The sequence below is a fragment of the Dendrobates tinctorius genome, unplaced genomic scaffold, assembly GCF_039654945.1.
Source record: "Dendrobates tinctorius isolate UK_male_01 unplaced genomic scaffold, ASM3965494v1 ptg000063l, whole genome shotgun sequence".
Lineage (NCBI taxonomy): Eukaryota > Metazoa > Chordata > Amphibia > Anura > Dendrobatidae > Dendrobates > Dendrobates tinctorius.
Genome location: NW_027361731.1, coordinates 13588721 through 13609996, shown reverse-complemented (window position 1 = coordinate 13609996; position 21276 = coordinate 13588721). Strand labels below are relative to the sequence as shown.

General features: G+C 46.2%; 3 protein-coding genes across 4 annotated transcripts in view; 1 reads left to right on the top strand and 2 right to left on the bottom strand.

Annotated features, from left to right (window-relative positions):
• LOC141094192 (uncharacterized) overlaps positions 1 to 21276 on the top strand; it is a 580189-nt gene that overhangs the window by 360399 nt on the left and 198514 nt on the right. The gene's annotated exons all lie outside the window — the stretch shown is intronic.
• Positions 1 to 21276, bottom strand: part of LOC141093938 (uncharacterized) — a 111510-nt gene that overhangs the window by 9042 nt on the left and 81192 nt on the right. Inside the window, 3 exon segments of the mRNA XM_073579619.1 lie at positions 5189 to 5312; positions 5396 to 5575; positions 5705 to 5854. Coding sequence (XP_073435720.1) covers positions 5189 to 5312; positions 5396 to 5575; positions 5705 to 5854 — 454 coding nt within the window.
• Positions 1 to 21276, bottom strand: part of LOC141094286 (uncharacterized) — a 1055204-nt gene that overhangs the window by 1016339 nt on the left and 17589 nt on the right. The gene's annotated exons all lie outside the window — the stretch shown is intronic.

Sequence of the window (21276 nt, the reverse complement as noted above, 5' to 3'; positions counted from 1 at the left end):
ACTATCAAGATGTTTTGCTCTCTTATGTGGGCCATTACTTCCGACATTATCTTTGTAAAAACCCTTGGAGCAATTGCTAGCCCGAAGGGGAGGTGTCATGGTCCAGTCCGGAGTTTATTTTCTGCTGTCTTCACTCCGGACTGGTTATGCGGGAGTTAATCTCCTCAGCCTCGTTCTGGAGCTAGCTGGGCTATTTCAGTCTCTCACAGCCTGCGGACCAGTGTTAGTGATAGATCAAGCTTCCAGTTCAGAGCCGCTGACCCTTGCACCCTGGTGATCCTCCTGCCTTTGACTGATATTCACATGTATGACCCGGACTGATTTCTGACCCCCATCTCTTGGTATTAGTCTCTGCTGTTACGTTCCCTCTCTGGCATCTGACTCCCTGGCTTGTACCCCGACCACGTATTTCGTCTCACGTTTTGGACCCCGTGCTCATGTTCTGGCTTTCTGACTCTCGGCTTTGGTATTTTGACTACGTGTATTGCTGCTCCTTCTGGTACGTCTGCTCCTGCTAGTTTCTGACTCGGTTCGTCTGACAATTCTCTCTCGTTACCTGTGGCACCTGTGCTGTTGCTCAGGGGTGCTGCTCCTAGTGTGTAACCTCTCTTCCCTCACCAGCTCCCCCTGGTGGAGGTTTCACTACAGGAGGGCTCTGAACTGATAATGTTTTATCTCCCCCTGGATCGTCACCGCCACCCTGAGGTATTTCCTGTGGTCTCTATGAATAGGTACATGGTAATATGCGTCTCTCAAGTCTAATACAGCCACGAAGCAAGATGGGGGAAGCATTTTTACACAAGATTTTATTGTCTCCATTTTGAAGTGCTGAATTTCCAGGAACTAGTTCAGTCTTTTTAGATTTATGATCGCCCTGTACGATCCGTCTGGCTTTCTGCGAAGGAAGAGAGGGGAGTAGAAGACTTTGCCTCTGTCCTGGTAGGGGACTTCTTGTAATACGTCCTTCTCCCTTAGATTCGTTATTTCTTCTTGCAGAGCCAGCTGCTCGTGTGATGTCCTTTGGGGCGTTATCACAAAAGAATTGTTTGGGAGGGTGTTGAATTTTAGCCTTAGACCTTCCTTTATTATACTTAGTATCCATTAACTCGCGGATATTTTTCCCAGGCCTGGAGAAAGTAGGATAATCTTCCGCCGACCTGGGGAGTACTTTCATTGTGGCTTTTTGTTGTCGGGGGGTTTGTTAAACATAAGGCCCTTATTTTTATTTCTCCTATCCTCCCATCCTTCTTTGTTCCCTTTTGGGGGCTTTCATTGCATGAACCTTCTGCTCCGAAAAAGCAGTTTGTATGCCTGACTAGGGAACCCGGGAAAGAATTTTTTCTTGTCCAGGATGTCGTCTAGCATTGGGCCAAATAAAAATTCCCCCTCGCACGGGATTGCGCACAATTTTTTGTCTGTAAGTCTCCCGGCCAGCATTTCAGCCATAAGGCGCGTCTTGCGGCATTCGAGAAGGCAGCTGTTCTGGCTGCCAGCCTGGTCGAGTCTACTGACGCATCCGCCAGGAAGGCTGCTGCCCCCTTCATTACAGAAACTGATCTTTGCATTGTTTCTCTTGGGACTTTTTCCTTTATTTGTGAATCTAAGTGATCCAGCCAGACCATTAGGGCGCGTGCCGTGCACGTGGCTGCTATGGCTGGCTTTAGCCCCCCTGCTGCCGCCTCCCACGCATTTTTTAAAAAAGTTTCTGCTTTTTTGTCCATTGGGTCCTTCAGGATGCCCATGTCTTCGAAGGGCAGGGCAAATTTTTTTAGAAGCTTTTGCAACCGCTACATCTAATTTATTCACTTTACTCCATAGGGAGCAGGCCGGGTTGTCAAAGAGGTATTTCCTCTTGGGTGTTAGGAGGACTTTTGTGTGGCTTTTGCCACTCTCGTTTAATTAGGGAGTAGATTGTGTTCCAGCCCACCGAACATCAGATCTTGGGCCGTTTTCTTAGGGCGTTCATCTACCAGCCCCATAGTTGTCCTCACCGCTTTTACCGGGGTGTCCGTTTCTTCAATGGGGAAGCAGCTACGTCCCCCTTCTGAGAATGATGAAGAGGACTGGGAGGATGATGAGTTACTTGAGTCAGATAGTTCGCTTCCTGACTCACTAACACTGGCAATCTATGCCTGGACCTACGTTTTTTCTTTGAGGTTCTAACGCCCTTAAGGGCGTCTTCGACCTGGGTTCTTATAAATGTTTTGAGATCTAAAGCAAACCTCGGGGATTCCTCCTTTATTGCCTGCTCTATGTACGCCGCACAGAGCTTTTTCTCCCACGTAGGGGGTAGCTCCTCCGTGCATATAGCACATACCAAGTGCTTGGATTTGGTTGTGCATTTACTCCCCTGAAACAGAAAAAATTAACAATCGCACATTAGCGAGCGGGCATTTACGGAGATCACTCACCCTCCTTGTGGAACGAGAGATTCTGTCTCGGGCGTAGGGATTATTTCCACCGCGGAATCCACTTCTGGCTGTGCTGCCATGGTGGAGCTTTGGCTGTGCCGCGATCCTGCGTGACCGCTGCTGGGAAGAGTTGCGCTGGTGCTGTAAATGCTGGCGCTGTTCCTGAGTTTGCCGCGGCCCCTTCTTCGGGGACCGCTGCCGCGTCTCCTCTTTCTGCTTTTCGCTCATGGTGCTCGCTCCTTTCCCCTTTAGTGGGGTTTTAAATATGAGCGCCTTTTTTTTCTTTTTCCCCTTTGAACTTGGCGCCGCCCTCTACCCAGCGGTCCCTGCGCCCCCACTGGAAGTGGCCGCCCGCGTATGCGCACTGCGATTTCCCAGCAGTGCACTGCGGCCCTATCTTTAATGCCGGCGTCCTGTGCGCGCCCGGTGCCAGCGTTCTGCACCCGCCTGCAGAGGCTCCATCTCTCGCGGCTCCCGGTGGCCGCCGCCGCCACCCTCCACCGCTCCGAGGCCCTGTACATTGCAGCTCCCGGTGGCCGCCGCCACCCCCCTCCGGGTCGCTCCGAGGTGCAGCTGAGGCCCTGTATCTTGCGGCTCCTGGTGGCCGCCGCCACCCTCCACAGGCTGCTCCAGGCCCGGCGCTCAGCGGGGGGCCCTCCTTTAGTGACCGCCGCCACTACTCGTAGAAGGCAGCCCCCCCTTTTTTTTTTTTTTTCTTTTCCTGGGATTGGCAGACTTGCTCCAATCTTCACTGCCTCTCCCCACTCACCCTCAAGGCCCGCCGACCCCGGTGGTGGTGCTTCGGGGGAAGCCAGCGCAAGGCCTCGACCCAGCCAAGGCAGGGAGCCCCGCTGCCCATTACCGGACTGGTTCGGTCCCCGCATCCCACGTCGACTGGAGGTACGTGCTGTAGGTTCCCCGTCAGGGACAGGAAACCAACTGATGTGGGAGAGAGGTACCGCCTTTTTCAGCTGTAGGTTTCCTGTCCCTGAGGGCGGATCCCTCTCTCTGTTATGCCGTCATGGGGGAAAGAGAAATCTACAGTTTGCTACATCCTGAGTAAGAAAGAAAGCACTGGTGAACTCATCAGTGCAAAAAGACCTGGGCGCCCACGGAAGACAACAGTGGTGGATGATCGCAGAATAATCTCCATGGTGAAGAGAAACTCCTTCACAACAGCCAACCAAGTGAACAACACTCTCCAGGAGGTAGGCGTATCAATATCCAAATCTACCATAAAGAGAAGACTGCATGAAAGTAAATACAGAGGGTTCACTGCACGGTGCAAGTCACTCAAAAGCATTAAGAATCAAAAGGCTAGACTGGACTTTGCTAAAAAACATCTAAAAAAGCCAGCACAGTTCTGGAAGAACATTCTTTGGACAGATGAAACCAAGATCAACCTCTACCAGAATGTTGGAAAGAGAAAAGTATGGCGAAGGGGTGGTACAGCTCATGATCCAAAGCATACCACATCATCTGTAAAACACGGCGGAGGCAGTGTGATGGCTTGGGCATGCACGGCTGCCAGTGGCACTGGGTCACTAGTGTTTATTGATGTGACACAGGACAGAAGCAGCCGAATGAATTCTGAGGTATTCAGAGCCACACTGTGTGCTCAGATCCAGCCAAATGCAGCCAAACTGATTGGTCGTCGTTTCATACTACAGATGGACAATGACCCAAAACATAAAGCCAAAGCAACCCAGGAGTTTATTAAAGCAAAGAAGTGGAATATTCTTGAATGGCCAAGTCAGTCACCTGATCTCAAGCCAATTGAGCATGCATTTCACTTGTTAAAGACTAAACTTCAGACAGAAAGGCCCACAAACAAACAGCAACTGAAAACCACCGCAGTGAAGGCCTGGCAGAGCATCAAAAAGGAGGAAACACAGCGTCTGGTGATGTCCATGAGTTCAAGACTTCAGGCAGTCATTGCCAACAAAGGGTTATCAACCAAGTACTAGAAATGAACATTTTATTTACAATTATTTAATCTGTCCAATTAATTTTGGTCCCTTTAAAAACAGGGTGGCACAGGTTAAGGAGCTGAAACTCCTAAACCCTTCATCCAATTTTAATGTGGATACCCTCAAATGAAAGCTGAAAGTCTGAACTTCAACTGCATCTGAATTGTTTTGCTTAAAATTCATTGTGGTAATGTCTAGAACCAAAATGAGAAAAATGTTCTCTCTGTCCAAATATATAAGGACTTAACTGTATAACTATGAGGCTAGAGAGCCTGCGTACCGGACATAGCAAAGCCTATGTGACCACAGGAATAACAGAGCTGAGCTCTGACATGGACGCTATGCTGTTTTGATATGAACTTTCTGTTGCTTTTCATGGTTTATGATGCCTAATAAACCACAAGGAATGTTAATATGAGAAACCCGTGCCGGACCTTATTTATCGGCTGCCTAGCGAGTATCCCCTACCTGAATTACAAGCGCTACCTTACACTATTTAACTATATAAGATAGAGAAAGTATTAGCTCCCCATTTCAGGAGAGATTGTGCAGTAATATGAATTCCTTAGGGTCGAAAACATAATGGAATTCATGATGTGGAGTGAATCCATGAAACCAGGGCTCGAGCCATGCCAACGCATGAAGGGAGAGAAGGAAAATTCCTCCAATAATATATCAGGGTTCTAGGGAGTCAACAGCATCATTACCCTCCGCTTTCTCTTACATGCCCATCACAATTTTTCTTCAAGTGATTTTCTAACTTATCAGCACATTCTATGTACGCTGTAACTTTACTTTGTTTATTACCTGGTGATGAGAGGAGCTGGGGAACCTTCATCATGACGTTCTTGTACAGATCTTTGTGTCCTTCTAAATACTCCCACTCATCCATGGAGAAATAGACGGCAACATCCTGACACCGTATAGGAACCTGACACATACAATGATACCGTCATCCCCCCGATCCCTTCATAGTGTTACTGTATAATGTCCCAGCATTCCCAGCAGTGTCACCTCTCCAGTCAGCAGCTCAATCATCTTGTAGGTGAGTTCTCGGATCTTCCGGTCATTGATGTCCTCATACATCAGGGGGTGAGGTGGAGGTCCCGTGATTGAGCTCAGGGGTCTTCCCCATCCCTCAGACACAGGGTCCTGACAGCGCTCACTAGAGGTCTTCTTCACCACTGTGTAATCCTGGTTATGGAGAGACACATTAATAAATCTCACTACAGACATTTCCAGAGTCCTCACCTCTCCAGTTCTGTCCATCTGTTATTCCCATAGATAAGAATGATGTAATGTGACGTCATCAGAATCTCTCACCTCTCCAGTAAACCGGAAGAGGATCTCTAGGGTGAGGTGTAATATCCTCTCCGCCATCTTGTCTCTGTCCATATCCATCTTTGATTTGTAAATATGGAAAGTTCTCTTATGTAGAAGATCGTCGCTGAGAGGATCCGATATTGTAGAGACCTGAATGAGAAGATGAGCCGATGTAACATCATAAAAATCCTGTGTAATAATACAATTACTGGAGATAATAAGGGAAACATATGAGATTTATTACTTTACAATATTTCGTTTTCAATAAAACCTATATATTTTAGGCCACACACAACAAGCAGTTTCTTTCTCGGAGTCGGCAGATGAATACGTTTCTCATAGACTCATCTTCCATAACGCTAATTCTCGTCTCATTTACTGACACTGGAATCGGCATTAGCAATACTGCAGGAGATATTCATTACATATGACAGGACAAATAACTAAGGTACTTCATGATGCGGACGACATCATCTTCTACTATGGTTCTAGAAACTGATTTGTCTAGAGTGTCAATGTCGCCATCACCACCGGCCGGGTCAGGGATTTGAGGGGGGTTGTGCCAAGAGGTATGGGTTATATAACCCCACACAACTTTTGCTTCCACTTTCAGTTCCGGTTAGGAACTTGCAGCTCTCTGGCGCCCCCCTTACACTGAGGACAGTCAGGGAATTGCACCTAGGATAAGTAGTCGCTGGAAAGGCTGCTTAGCCGCGTACTGGCAATCAGGCACTCTGCAGTGAGGGCGGTGTGTATATCACCAGTCTCAGGCAAGAAATACACACATAAACCTCCAATCCGACACTGCCAGGGTTTCCCAATACCACCAGGACACTTTGCTGCCACCAGTTCCTCATTTGATACTAAAGCCTATATCAGAGGTCTGGAACCCACCCACAGGTAGCGAAATTTGGTGCGGAGTACGTGTTGGTTCAATCAGAGCAAGGAAAACAAAGCTAGTAAATATTTAAGTTTACTCCAGAAAGTATAGGCAGTGTTTACAATAATACAAAAGATATTACAAAAAGGAGCCAAAATACAGTATGTACAGACAGTTACAAATTAAAGGGATTAAAGTAAGAAACTTACTCTATTTCACGCACAGATATAATGTGTTGATAAAGGGGAGGAGAATCTTCCCAGGGCAAAGGGTCCTTCAGCACAGCTTTGTGTAGCTGGTTCTCCAGGCATCTGACAACCCTCTCATTGGGCACCTGAGCTTTATGCTTTTCTCTTGCTGACCTCACTTGGTGGGCTGAGTTAGGGGATGTACGCCCCAATTTTTAAAAGTTATTTAAACTTCTACTTGCCATATCTCTAGCTCACATAGTGAAGACGACAAGTGGTATTATATTTTCTATTACAAAATTATCTTTCTTTTGAGACCAAATATGCACGTCTGCGTATCACTGGGGGGCAGAAACCATTTCCCCGGCTTCTGATGGGCGCACAGGCTGCAAAACGTTGCTGTGTGTAGCCTAGATTCTACCGATTCTGGAAATATATTTTTCCTGTCTCTGGAATTATTGTGTGTTATTACATTTGAGTTTGAATAGACGAAGGAAATTTTAAATCTTGGAGGGAGAATCAGCTTTGAACTGGTCTGGGTAATGACCAGCTGCTGGAAGAGGGAGATGGGAGGGTGGATAGGGTTTCACACAGGTATAGAGAGGGAGGGGGGAGTTTTTCAGTGCTGTGGCTGCCTGTTCAAATACAGAAGTACAGTGCACAAACCAACTGGGTGTAGGCAGCGCCAGAAGTGTACATTTAGAAAATACTCATATTTTACTGACAGGCTGTCTATAAGAATGTTTCCTGTCTTCCCCAGGCTGTAATTTTCAATCACGTTAGATCTCAGGTCTGGTTCATACACAGAAGTTTGAAGCTTTTATAAAAGCTTTTTTAAATGCAAACACTGTAAACACAAATGATTTTGATCGCAAAGTCTCCATGTACAGTGTTTTTGTCATGATCCCAGTGCAGGTTTTTGAGCTGCACACCGGGTGTTAATGTCTGGAGCTCTGTGCAGGTTTTGACCAGCACACTTGGGGTTAATGATTGTGACCTCTTTCTGGTTCTGGGAGAGCTTCTTAAACCCCTGGGAAGCTTCAATCCCTGCCAGTTATACTTTTGCCTTTGGCCTAGTGTGCTGACCCCTGTGTGCCTGTTTGTTGTTATAATTATAGAAGGATAGGGAAAATGAAGGGAGGTCAGCTCACCAGTCTCGGTTGCGATCCATAATCCTCCTGCGCACGGAGTCACCTTGATCAGGGGTGTTGACTGAAGCAAAATAAAGGATGGTTCGAACCATGAGTAAGACCCTCTAGGTCGAAACGCGTTGGTTGGAGACCACCAGAGACCCCATCTGCCTGTATGTCCTTATCCACATTTTTTCTGTTCGATTTTAAGAATTTACAATAAATGATGTATTTTTAACTGAAGTCCAGCGCTGGAGATTCCATCCTTTATTTTGTTTGTTGTTATAGCTTGTTTTTATAGTTCTGACCCGGCTCTGTTTCCCGTTGTGAGTTTGCCTCTTGATTCTGTACTGCGTTATTATCTCTGTGTATGACTCATTGCCTGTGACCTGACTACTCTCTGCTCGCCCCTCTTGTACCTTTGCAGCTATCTCTGTGTGTGACTCATTGGCTACGTCCTGACTATTCTCCCTGTCTAAGCCCCTTGGTAACTTTGTCTCACAGTTACCCTGCTAGGAGTTCTCTTGCAGCTCCTAGCTCTCTGGAGTTTAGGCCATGCCCCCAGCAGTCACATGCTTCAGGTCCTGCGGCTCTGAAGTACGCATCTACTCGGCTGCTGCCCGCTCCACAGGTATCTTTGAGCACTGTTCGCTTGAGTCAGGACACCCGCACTGGCTCAGTGAGCAAGTTCAGTGCGGTGTTCCTGACATTATAACTGGCCTACAATTTTTTTTTCTCTCCTCACTTCTGCAGCATGGACCCAATTTGTGCTTTATCTGAGCAGGTGAAAAGCTTGACTCAGTCACTGCAGAAGCTTAGTTTGGAACACCAAGCTCTGGCCCAGTCCAACGGCGGGTGGAGGACTCAGTTCAGGGGGTACTTTCCGCAGGCTTCCAGCAGTTGGGGAATAGAGATGTCATTTTAGTCCCACCCGAATCCCCGGTTAAATTGCCAGATATATTTTCTGGTAACAAGGATGATTTCAGGGCATTTAAGGACGGCTGTAAGCTTTTTTTTTTTTTTCTTCTTCATTGAGACCCCGCTCCTCTGGGGATGAGAAAGAGGGTGGGGGTGGTGATGTCCCTGCTTAGGGGGTCCCCACAAGCCTGGGCATTCTCGCTTTCCTCTTCTGCCCCTGAGAGAAAGTCTGTGGATGCGTTTTTTGAAGCCTTAGGGCTTATTTATGATGAGCCTGATAGAGTGCGGTTGGCTGAGGACAAAGTGATGAGTGTCTGTCAGGGGGAGCACTCGGCCGAATGGTTCTGTACTGAATTCAGACGTTTGGTAGCAGAGATTTCCTGGAGTGATGCCGCCCTTCGGGGGCTGTTCCACAGAGGCCTGTGTGAACGTCTGAAGGATGCTTTGGCACTTCATCCTCCGCCTGACTCCCTGGAGGATGCCATGGTCCAAGCGGTTCGCATGGATCGCAGGCTGCGGGCTAGAGGCATTATGCAACGGGAAACGCCCTTATTCTTCAGTGGAGATGAGACCCGGACTCTTCCTATGGCTATGGAGGTGAGCGCTGTCACCTGTGAGGGAAAGGAAAGAAGACGCCGCCGTGAAAAGCAGTTGTGCTTCTATTGTGGGAAATCTGGACATTGGAAGAAGGACTGCCCCTCCTGTCCGTCATCCTCCAAGATGGCGGGAAACGACTAGGTCTGGGTAGTAGTCGAGGAGGCTACCCAGACCTTCAGGTACAATTTTCCTCATGTGCAAAAATGGTGCTGCAGGTGGAACTGGAACTTGGTTATGGTCCTGTTCAGACTACTGCTTTTATTGACTGCGGTTCTGCTGTGAACCTGATTGATACCAAGGTTATGACTCTTAATAAGATAGGGACAGTCAGGCTTCACGATCCTGTTAAACTTGTGGCAATTAACTCATCTCCTCTTACCCAAGACGGTATCTGTTGCAGGTCTGAACTTATTTCTCTAAAAGTGGGTTCCACTCATGTGGAGAAACTAAGTTGTCTGGTGCTAGATAACTTGCCTGCAGGACTGGTACTGGGGATGCCTTGGCTTCAACGCCATAATCCTACCATTGGGTTACAGGGGAAATCACTCAATGGGGATGCAATAATAAATGTGGTAACCGGGGACCATCTTGTTAAAGCTGTTAAATCAGTGTCTGTGTCGTCTGTCGATCTGGAAGGTATTCCGGAGTACCTGAAGGATTTCGAAGACTTTTTTTCCGAAAGTGAGGCTGAGGCGCTGCCACCACATAGACCCTATGATTGTGCCATTGATTTAGTACCCGGAGCCAAGTTACCTAAGGCTCGATTGTTCAATTTGTCTGGGCCTGAGCACCAAGCCATTAAGGAGTACATAGCTGAGAGCCTCCGCAAAAGGCATATCAGGCCTTCTGTGTCACCTGTGGCAGCAGGGTTCTTCTTTGTGAAGAAAAAAAGATGGTGGTTTGCGGCCGTGCCTCGGCTTTCGGGAACTGAACAAGATAACGGTTAGGAACTCTTACCCGCTTCCCCTCATCCCAGACTTATGTAACCAGTTAGCTGGGGCCCAATGGTTCTCCAAGTTAGATCTGCGGGGGGCCTACAATCTGATAAGGGTTCGGGAAGGGGACGAGTGGGAAAAAACGGCATTCCTCACATCAGAAGGACTCTTTGAGAACCTGGTAATGCCATTTGGGTTAACTAATGCACCCGCTATTTTCCAAAATTTCATCAATGTTGTGTTTTCTGATCTGATAGGCCGTTTTGTTATTATTTATTTGGGTGATATTTTGGTGTATTCCCCGGACAGTCAATCTCACTTGCAACATCTAAAGACAGTTCTCCAGAGACTCAGGGAGAACCAATTGTTCGCTAAATTGGAAAAATGTTTGTTTTTTGTACAGGAGCTGTCTTTTTTGGGGTTGATTGTGTCCTGTGAGGGGTTTCGTATGGATCCTAAGAAGGTGCTGGCGATCGCTGACTGGGTTCAGCCTCGAGATCTCAAGGGGCTCCAGCGCTTCTTAGGATTTGCGAACTATTACCGGAGATTCCTTAAAGGTTTCTCACAAGTGGTTAAACCACTCACGGATCTTACCCAGAAGGGAGCTGATGTAAAAAATTGGTCCGAACTCGCTAAGGAATCCTCAGCGATTAAGAAATGTTTCATGTCTGCCCCGGTGTTGGTACAACCTGACCCGTCCAAACCATTCATTGTGGAAGTGGATGCTTCAGAAGTGGGGGTGGGGGCTGTGCTGTCCCAGGGTCCGGCTACCCTTACCAATCTCAAACCCTGTGCCTTCTTCTCCAAGAAGTTCTCTTCAGCTGAGAAAAACTATGATGTAGGCAATTGAGAACTTCTTGCGGTCAAGCTGGCATTTGAGGAATGGAGGCACTTTTTGGAAGGGGCGGCTCACCCTATCACGGTTGTCACGGATCACAAAAATTTGTCATACCTTGAATCTGCTAAGAGGCTTACTCCTAGACAGGCCCGTTGGTCACTTTTTTTTTTTTTTTTCACGATTTCAGTTCTCAATTACTTTTCGACCGGGGTCCAAAAATGTCAAAGCGGATGCCCTGTCCAGAAGTTTTGATCCAGTGTCTCCCCCTGAGCCGCCGTCCTCCATTCTTCCCCCAGGGGTGGTAGTGGCGGGGGTCTCAACTGAGTTGGAACAAGAAATCCTAAGGGCTCAGGCCCTAGCTCCGGCAACCAGGCCAGGCGATAAACTGTTTGTTCCATATTCATTGCGGCCTAGACTTCTGCAGGAGTTTCATGATTCTAGGCTGAGTGCTCATCCAGGTATCACGGCCACTAGAGAGGCAGTAGCCAGGGGTTTTTGGTGGCCTTCATTAAGGTCCGATGTCAATGAATTTGTTTCTGCTTGTGGCATGTGTGCCCGTTCCTAAAGCTCGCATAACCGACCGGCTGGGGAACTCATACCTTTACCGGTTCCTGATCGGCTATGGACTCATCTTTCCATGGATTTTATTACCGGCCTTCCACCTTCCAGGGGCAATACCGTGATCTGGGTGGTGGTGGATAGGTTTTGGCATTACCTTCAGCAGAAACATTGTCAAGGCTGTTTGTGCAGCATGTGGTCCGATTGCATGGGGTACCCCTGAATGTTGTGTCTGACAGAGGTGTGCAGTTTGTGGCCAAATTTTGGAGGGCGCTCTGTATGAAATTGGGCATCTCACTCTCCTTCTCCACGGCATATCACCCGGAGAGCAATGGTCAGACAGAACGCACCAATCAATCCCTGGAACAAATTCTCAGGTGTCTGACCTCCACCAGACAGGAGGATTGATGTGATGCATTACCGTTGGCTGAATTCGCTTTTAACAACCGGGTGAGTCAGTCCACCAACATGTCCCCATTCCTGATTAAGTATGGCTTTAATCCGCATTTTGGGGAGTTTTCTCGGGTGGATTCCGGTTGTCCAGGAGCAGAGGGGTCCGTTCAATGGTTAAAAAACCTCTGGGCTGAAGGCCGGCGTAATATCTCTCGGGCCCAGGGGAGATACAAATATTTTGTGGACAAAAAGAGAGCCTCGGGAGACATGTTTCAGGAGGGAGAGTAGGTTTGGCTCTCCACACGCAACATCAACTTAAAGGTACCATCAGTTAAGTTGGGACCAAAGTTCATTGGTCCGTACGAGATTATGGAGGTAGTCAACCCTGTGGCATATAGGTTGCGTCTCCCCGCCTCCTTAAAAATATCTAATGTGTTCCATAAGTCTCTGTTGAAACCCGCAGGATCTGTCAAAGAGAACTCGGAGACTGTTGTTCCTCCAGTGCTGGTGGAGGGTCAATTGGAGTATGAGGTCGGACATATTGTGGACTCTCGGCGGGTGTGCCGCTCTTTGCGGTACCTGGTCCACTGGAAGGGATATGGACCAGAAGAGCGCTCATGGGTCCCTGCTCGCTCGGTACATGCAGATCGCCTGGTTCGGGCTTTCCATGCCAAGTACCCGGGGAAGCCTGGGGGTCCAGAGGCCCCCCGTTGAGAGGGGGGTACTGTCATGATCCCAGTGCAGGTTTTTGAGCTGCACACCGGGGGTTAATGTCTGGAGCTCTGTGCAGGTTTTGACCTGCACACTTGGGGTTAATGATTGTGGCCTCTTTCTGGTTCTGGGAGAGCTTCTTAAACCCCTGCCAGTTATACTTTTGCCTTTGGCCTAGTGTGCTGACCCCCGTGTGCCTGTTTGTTGCTATAGCTTGTTTATATGGTTCTGACCCAGCTCTGTTTCCCGTTGTGAGTTTGCCTGTTGATTTTGTACTGCGTTATTATCTGTGTATGATTTATTGCCTGTGACCTGACTACACTCTGCTCGCCCCTTTAGTACCTTGCAGCTATCTCTGTGTGTGACTCATTGGCTACGTCCTGACTATTCTCCCTGTCTATGCCCCTTGGTAACTTTATCTCGCAGTTACTCTGCTAGGAATTCTCTTGCAGCTCCTAACTCTGTGGAGTTTAGGCCATGCCTCTAGCAGTCACGTGCTTCAGGTACTGCGGCTCTGAAGTACGCATCTACTAGGTTGCTGACCGCTCCACAGGTATCTGTGAGCACTATTTCGCTTTACTCAGGACACGTGCACTGACTCAGTGAGCAAGTTCAGTGCGGTGTTCCTGACAGTTTTATGTGGTTTATGTCTTTCATTAGGCTTTCCCATATTACAAAAAAAACACCAAAAAAAATATTAAAATGTTTTAAGAGTAAATTGGCACCAACAATTCTTGTAAAAAGAAAAAAACATGCAAAAAGCATAAGACACATTGTGGAGACATTCAATGGCTGCCCTGGTTCGCTAGGCGAAACCTCATGGACCCGGGATCATCCCACCGAATGCCCGCTCTCATTTTACCATGGGCATAACGCTACTCTGACAACACAGGGTAAATAACACATAGAACTGTCCCAGCAACATACCAAGGATGGTGCAAAATTACAGAGTCTCACTCTTCTGCTGACTCGCCGGGATAAGAGCAGCTGCGACTTCAGAGCTTCCGAGGCCAACTACCCTAACTTGTGTTACACACAGAGAGGAGGTAATGACAAGCTTAGGAAGCTGACAGCCTATTGAGGTACAGGGCAGGTGACCTGGGGGGTCCAAATCCTGACTTTGCCAAATCTATCCATGGTTTAGTGATGGTCAATGGAGAGGATCAGTATGCTTTCAGCTGGGGCCATGGTCCCCTAAGCTGGCATCCAGTAGAATGTCAAATATGTGTCCCTTGTGATGGAGCCATGATCTGGCAGCTATCCTGTAGAATGTTTCTGGGTGTGATTTTGTAAAGAGTCACTGGTTGTTTGGATCTCTGGCTCTCTTGCCTGTCTGGATGAATGTTGTTAGAAGCATATCCCACTTATATAGTTAACAAATGTTGTCCTTCAAGCCAGCATCCAGAAGTCAAGAGGAAGATGTGATGAGATTAAATAGTCAAACAATGCAAGTTAATCAATTTGCATTACTTTTCCTCCTCTCTTTTGCAAGTCAACAAGCCACAAGGCCCTCACAATGGTCATTCAACATATTAAGCAAATATCTATTGTTCAATGACCCTGCATCACTGTCTTGGAAAGATAGCAGACAATAAGTTGTAGGAGCTGATATAAGAGGCAAACATTAGCCATTCAAAAATATCAAGATGAACATTTAAGAATTATATGATAGCAGTGTATGGTTCTTGACCAACTGAGGAACAAACGCATAAATTCAAAGTTAACATCTAGACAACAGTCTATTCCTCCCGGCTTACTGAAAATAGACGTCTCATTAATTGATCAACAATTTTGGGGGGTTTGAACAGGGGGTTTGTTTGGGGGCCTCACGACAGATGATGCCAGGGCAGAGAAGGATCTGGCATCCTGAATTTCAGAGGCTAATCCGTTTGTTCTTCCTGAAGATAATCCTCTGCTAGATGAGTCTGGAGGTGACTCTCTCATACAGACCACGGGAAAGCTGGAATATTTGTGTATGGGGGAGTCGGGAGAGATAGCCGGCTGCCAAATGACCGTTCAGCCAATACTTCTCATGTGTATGGAGCCGTTAGAATTACACTGGCAAGCAGTGATAATACATGGCACTACAGTAGTACAGTGCATCACCGGAGCCAGAGGCTTGTATGTTGTATGACTGGACCAATCCGAGGTGTTTAAAAAAAAAGGTTTAGTATGAAAAAAATATCACGGTTATAGCGACAATTGAGAAAACACTCTCTGCAAAATGTTAGTTAAGTCACGTCCATAACATTATTATACTCTATTATCCTATACACAGTGGAGAAGATAGAGATCACAGGTCCTACAGCAATAGAATGGAATTGGGACCCCTAACCTCAAAAGGAAAATAATATTATAAACACACACGTGGTCAAAATTGTTGGTACCCCTCTTTTAATGACAGAAAAATCCACAATGGTCACAGAAATAACAAGAATCTGACAAAATCAATACTACATAAAAAAAAAAAAAAAAATCGATGAAAATGAATAAATGAAAGTCAGACATTGCTTTTCAACCATGCTTCCACAAAATTTAAAAAAAAAAATAAAACTGATGAAATAGGCCTGGACAGAAATGATGGTACCCCTGAAAATAATGTGACAAAATGGATATGTTAAATCAAAGTGTGACCACTAATTAGCATCACAGGTGTCTACAATCTTGGAATCATTGAGTGGCCTGTATAGAGGCTACAGATACACACTGTGCTGTTTGGTGACATGGTGTGTATCACACTCAACATGGATCAGAGGAATCAAAGGAAAGAGTTGCCTCAGGAAATTAGAAAAAAAAAAAAAATTGTGAAAATGAACAATTTTCTATTATTACTTTTGTCAGATTCAAGTTAATTCTGTTACCATTGTGGGTTTTTCTGTCATTAAACAAGGGGTACCAATAATTTTGACCACGTGTGTATATATTTATTTGGTAGAGATATACACTCACTGGCCACTTTATTAGGTACACCATGCTAGTAAGGGGTTGGACCCCCTTTTGCCTTCAGAACTGCCTCAATTCTTCGTGGCAGAGATTCAACAAGGTGCTGGAAGCATTCCTCAGAGATTTTGGACCATATTGACATGATGGCATCACACAGTTGGCGCAGATTTGTCGGCTGCACATCCCTGATGCGAATCTCCCGTTCCACCTCATCCCAAAGATGCTCTATTGGATTGAGATCTGGTGACTGAGGAGGCCATTTGAGTACAGTGAACTCATTGTCATGTTCAAGAAACCAATCTGAGATGATTCGAGCTTTATGACATGGCGCATTATCCTGCTGAAAGTAGCCATCAGATGTTGGGTACATTGTGGTCATAAAGGGATGGACATGGTCAGCAACAATACTCAGGTAGGCTGTGGCGTTGCAACGATGCTCAATTGGTACCAAGGGGCCCAAAGAGTGCCAAGAAAAAATTCCCCACACCATGACACCACCACCACCAGCCTGAACCGTTGATACAAGGCAGGATGGATCCATGCTTTCATGTTGTTTACGCCAAATTCTGACCCAACCATCCGAATGTCGCAGCAGAAATCGAGACTCATCAGACCAGGCAACGTTTTTCCAATCTTCTACTGTCCAATTTCGATGAGCTTGTGCAAATTGTAGCCTCAGTTTCCTGTTCTTAGCTGAGAGGAGTGGTACCCAGTGTGGTCTTCTGCTGCTGTAGCCCATCTGCCTCAAAGTTCGACGCACTGTGCGTTCAGAGATGCTCTTCTGCCTACCTTGGTTGTAACGGGTGGCAATTTGAGTCACTGTTGCCTTTCTATCAGCTCGAACCAGTCTGCCCATTCTCCTCTGACCTCTGGCATCAACAAGGCATTTCCGGCCACAGAACTGCCGCTCACTGGTTTTTTTTTTCTTTTTCGGACCATTCTCTGTAAACCCTAGAGATGGTTGTGCGTGAAAATCCCAGTAGATCAGCAGTTTCTGAAATTCTCAGACCAGCCCTTCTGGCACCAACAATCATGCCACGTTCAAAGGCACTCAAATCACCTTTCTTCCCCATACTGATGCTCGGTTTGAACTGCAGGAGATTGTCTTGACCATGTCTACATGCCTAAATGCACTGAGTTGCCGCCATGTGATTGGCTGATTAGAAATTAAGTCTTAACACACAGTTGGACAGGTGTACCTAATAAAGTGGCCAGTGAGTGTATATCCCAACTCTGCAGACCACATGCTGCTGTTGTACTTGGGCAGCCCGACCAGATAGTATGGAGATGAATTGGAGGACCAAAGTCCAAAAATAAATTTTTCTCCACATATTATAACTTGATGAGAAGTATATACATCAGATATCAGGAACAACACTCTATAAAATGCTTGTTCTGCACTATGCAGAGTCAGGAACTTTCTGGTTGCATGTGGAGGTACATAACTTTTGTGACAAGATACAACAGTCCAGAAAACCTTTATGGGAAGGCCCATCAACCCTGTGGGGACCCATACAGGCTGAGATGTGTCACTACGACCCCTCAGAGCTTCTCTCAGCTCCTAGTTGATCTGTGAGGACCTCACTGGCTAAGGTGCATTGGAAAGACTCCTTAATAGTACTCTCAAAGTCCATTCCATTAGGGCCACACACTCCTAGATGTGACACTGCATCTTCACCTCTCCATCTGATAAATCGTGTCCCAGTTTGGCAACTCTGTAGCTTCCTCTCTAGTATAAACAATTGTTTGCTGTTCACTAAGATAAGAAACACTTAATCCCCTTTAATTAGGCCTTCTGCCCCCTCTCTCCTAGGTAAATGTTCAAGTACTTTTAAAGTAGGCCTATTGGCCTGAGCTAAGGACCTCAACCTGCTCATTGTCTCTGCAATGCTCCCTGTCTGATATCCAGATTCCCACTGACATTATATATTTGCTTTCCTTAAGAACGTACTATCTGAGGTCTCCCTTCTGGCGCACAACGCATATCAATTCAAGTCTGCAACCAGATATACCAAAGGTCTGTATTTCTCACTGTTGTGAACTCATTTTCTGCTCCACCAGTTGAGAGTTCTCTTTCCGTTCTCCCTCTGGTGGTGACAGGAGGTAGTGAGGTTTAATTGGTAGTGATCTGTCACCTGATAAGGAGGATAACGATTGGATCTCTGGAGTATCAGACTGGATATAAGACAGCCGACGCCCTATCCTGGTGCTGGTGATTCAGTCTGCTTCTCAGGTCTTGGACTTCAGCTCTGTTCCAGTCTTCTCAAGTTAAGTTTGTTTTTGCTATTGTTCACACTTGCTCTTGTTGGTCAATCCAGTTTTTTTGTGTTCAGCCAGCCCCTGCTGGGGTTGTGCTGAATTTTCACTCCTATTTATCTGTATTTGCCTTTTGGGCCCTTATTAGATTGGCCTCTTTTTGCTCAGTCTCAGAATATTTCAGAGTGCTGATATAGTGGGAGATGTCTAGTGACTTCAGGGTTAATTTTTCTATCAGAAGTGTTGGACATTATTTTGTTAGGGTTTTTGGCAGATTGCAGACAGTGTCTTTCCTTTCCTTTCTAGTTAGTCGGATCCCATCGTTTGCTCAGCCTATTTTTCTGCCTTTGTTTGTGTTTTCATCTTGTTTCACCGTCAATACATGTGGGGGGCTGTCTTTCCTTTGGGGTCTGCTCTGGGGCAGTTAGTTTTCCTCTTTTCCTGTTTTAGGCTTATGTAGCTCTCCGGTTGTGACGAGGCGTCTAGGATCATCGTAGGTACGCTCCACGACTGCTGCTAGTTGTGTGGTAAGATCAGGGTTCTGCAATCTGCATAGTTACCAACCTCTCTGGTTTTCTGAGACTTGGCTTGTGTTGTTTTTTCCTCCTCGGTGACCCATTAATAAAAGAATCACCAGCCATACCGCAGATTCTAGGGTACTATAAAGCAGGAGAAAAAATTGTTTAAAGTGGGGAAAAAAAAAAAAGTGTCAGAATTTTTTTTTTTTAATTATATTTTTTCCCCTTTTTCTCTGGGGCCATAGGAGGATTTTTTTTTCTTCCTCTGCTAATGGAGATTAAGCAACTGTCTGATCGTGTGGAGCAACTTACTGCTGAAGTACAGGGAATTTCCATCTATCTCATTCAGTCACATGCTGCTGAACCCAAGATTCCTACTCCTGATGTGTTTTCTGGTGCTCGGTCTAAATTTCTGAATTTTAAGAATAATTTAAAATTATTTCTTGCCTTGAAGCCTAACTCATCGGGGAGAGCTCTGTGCAGCAGGTTAAAATTGTCATCTCCTTGCTGTGCGGAGATCCCCAGGATTTGGCTTTTTCTCTGACACCTGAAAATCCTATTCTGACTAATGTGCATGCATTTTTTCAGGCATTGGGGTTGTTGTATGATGAACCTAATGCCGTTGATCAAGCTGAGAGAACTCTGTTGGCATTAGACCAGGGTCAGGATCCTGCAGAGTTGTACTGTCAAAAATTCCAAAAGTGGGCGGTCCTTACTACATGGAATGATAGTGCATTGGCAGCCCTCTTTCGGAAAGGTTTATCAGAGACCGTAAAAGATGTTATGGTGGGATTTCCTGTTCCCTCTGGTCTGGATGGCTCTATGTCTTTAGCCATTCAAGTTGATCGGCGTTTACGTGAACGTAAAACTACATGGGAGACACTGCCACCTTTTGAACAAATGTCTGAACCTGTGCAATGTGATGGGGGTTTTGTCTAGGGCGCAACGTCAGGAGTTTAGAAGGTGTAATAAGCTGTGTTTTTTCTGTGGAGATGCCTCTCATACTAATTCTGTCTGCCCTAAACGAGAGAAACATTTTGCACACACATTCGCTGTGGGCAGTATACAACCTAAGTTCCTTTTGGCAATTACTCTGATCTGCTCCTTGTCCACATTTTCCACTAAGGCTTTTGTGGATTCAGGAGCAGCTCTGAATCTGATGGATTTGGACTTTGCTAAACGTTGTGGTTTGTCCATGACGCCTCTGCAGACGCCTATTCCTTTGATGGGTATTGATGCCACTCCTTTGGCGGAGAATAAACCTCAGTATTGGTCCCAGGTGATAATGCGAGTTGCCCCAGACCACCAAGAAAATTGCAAATTATGCAGCACCAAAAATTTACATACTATTGTTCTGGGTTTCCCCTAGTTGCAAACTCATAACCCAGTTTTGGATTGGAAATCTGTCTCTGTGGTGAGTTGGGGTTGTCAGTGTGTTCTTAGGGACGCTCCCGTTTTCTCCACCTCTCCTCAGTCTCATGATATTCCTGATTATCTGGCCGATTTTTCTGATGTATTTAGTGAGAGCAAGTCTGCGTCTTTGCCTCCTCATAGGAGTTATGACTGTGCAATTGAGTTGATGCCTGGGTGTAAATTTCCCAAGGGTCGGCTTTTCAACTTATCTGTACCCGAACATGATGCTATGCGATCCTATATTAAGGAGTCGTTGGAGAAGGGTCATATTAGACCATCCTCGTCACCTTTAAGCGCTGGTTTTTTTTTTATGGCTAAGAAAGATGGTTCATTAAGACCGTGTATTATCGTTCCCTTAACAAAATGCCGGTTAAATATCAGTACCCGTTACCTCTGATGTCTGATTTATTCTCCAGAGTTAAGAGTGCCTGCTGGTTTACTAAGCTTGACCTCAGGGGGGTGTATAATCTTATTCGCATCAAGCACGGGGATGAATGGAAGACGGCGTTTAATACTCCGGAGGGACATTGAGTACCTGGTGATGCCTTTTGGACTCTCTAATGCCCCTTCTGTCTTCTAGTCCTTTATGAATGATATTTTCCGAGACTTTGTGGATAAGTTTTTGATCATCTATCTGGATGATATTTTGATCTTTTCTAGTGATTGGCATTCCCATGTGGAACATGTCCGGACTGTGTTCCGGATTTTGAGGGAGAATTCCCTGTTTGTTAAGGGATCGAAATGCCTCTTTGGTGTACAGAGGATTTCATTTTTGGGATTTATCTTATCTCCATCGACTATTGAAATTGACCCGGCCAAGGTACAGGCCATTTATGATTGGGTTCAGTCTACTTCTTTGAAGGCTCTCCAGAAGTTTTTGGGTTTTGCTAATTTCTATCTTAAATTTATAGGTAATTTTTCTAGTATTGTCAAACCACTGACTGATCTGACAAGAAGGAAGCTGAGGCTGTATCAGCATTTCAAGAGCTTAAGCGGAGATTTACTTCAGCTCCAGTTTTACGGCAACATGATGTCTCACTTCCATTTCAAGTGGAGGTAGACGCTTCTGAGATTGGTGCAGGAGCTGTGTTGTCCCAAAAAGACCCTGTGACTTCTAAGATGAATCCCTGTGCCTTCTTTTCTCGAAAGTTTTCCCCATCTGAACGCAACTATGACGTGGGGAATCGGGAATTGCTGGCCATGAAATGGGCATTTGAGGAGTGGAGACATTGGTTGGAGGGAGCTGGACATCAATTTGTGGTCCTCACCAATCACAAGAATCTGATTTATCTGG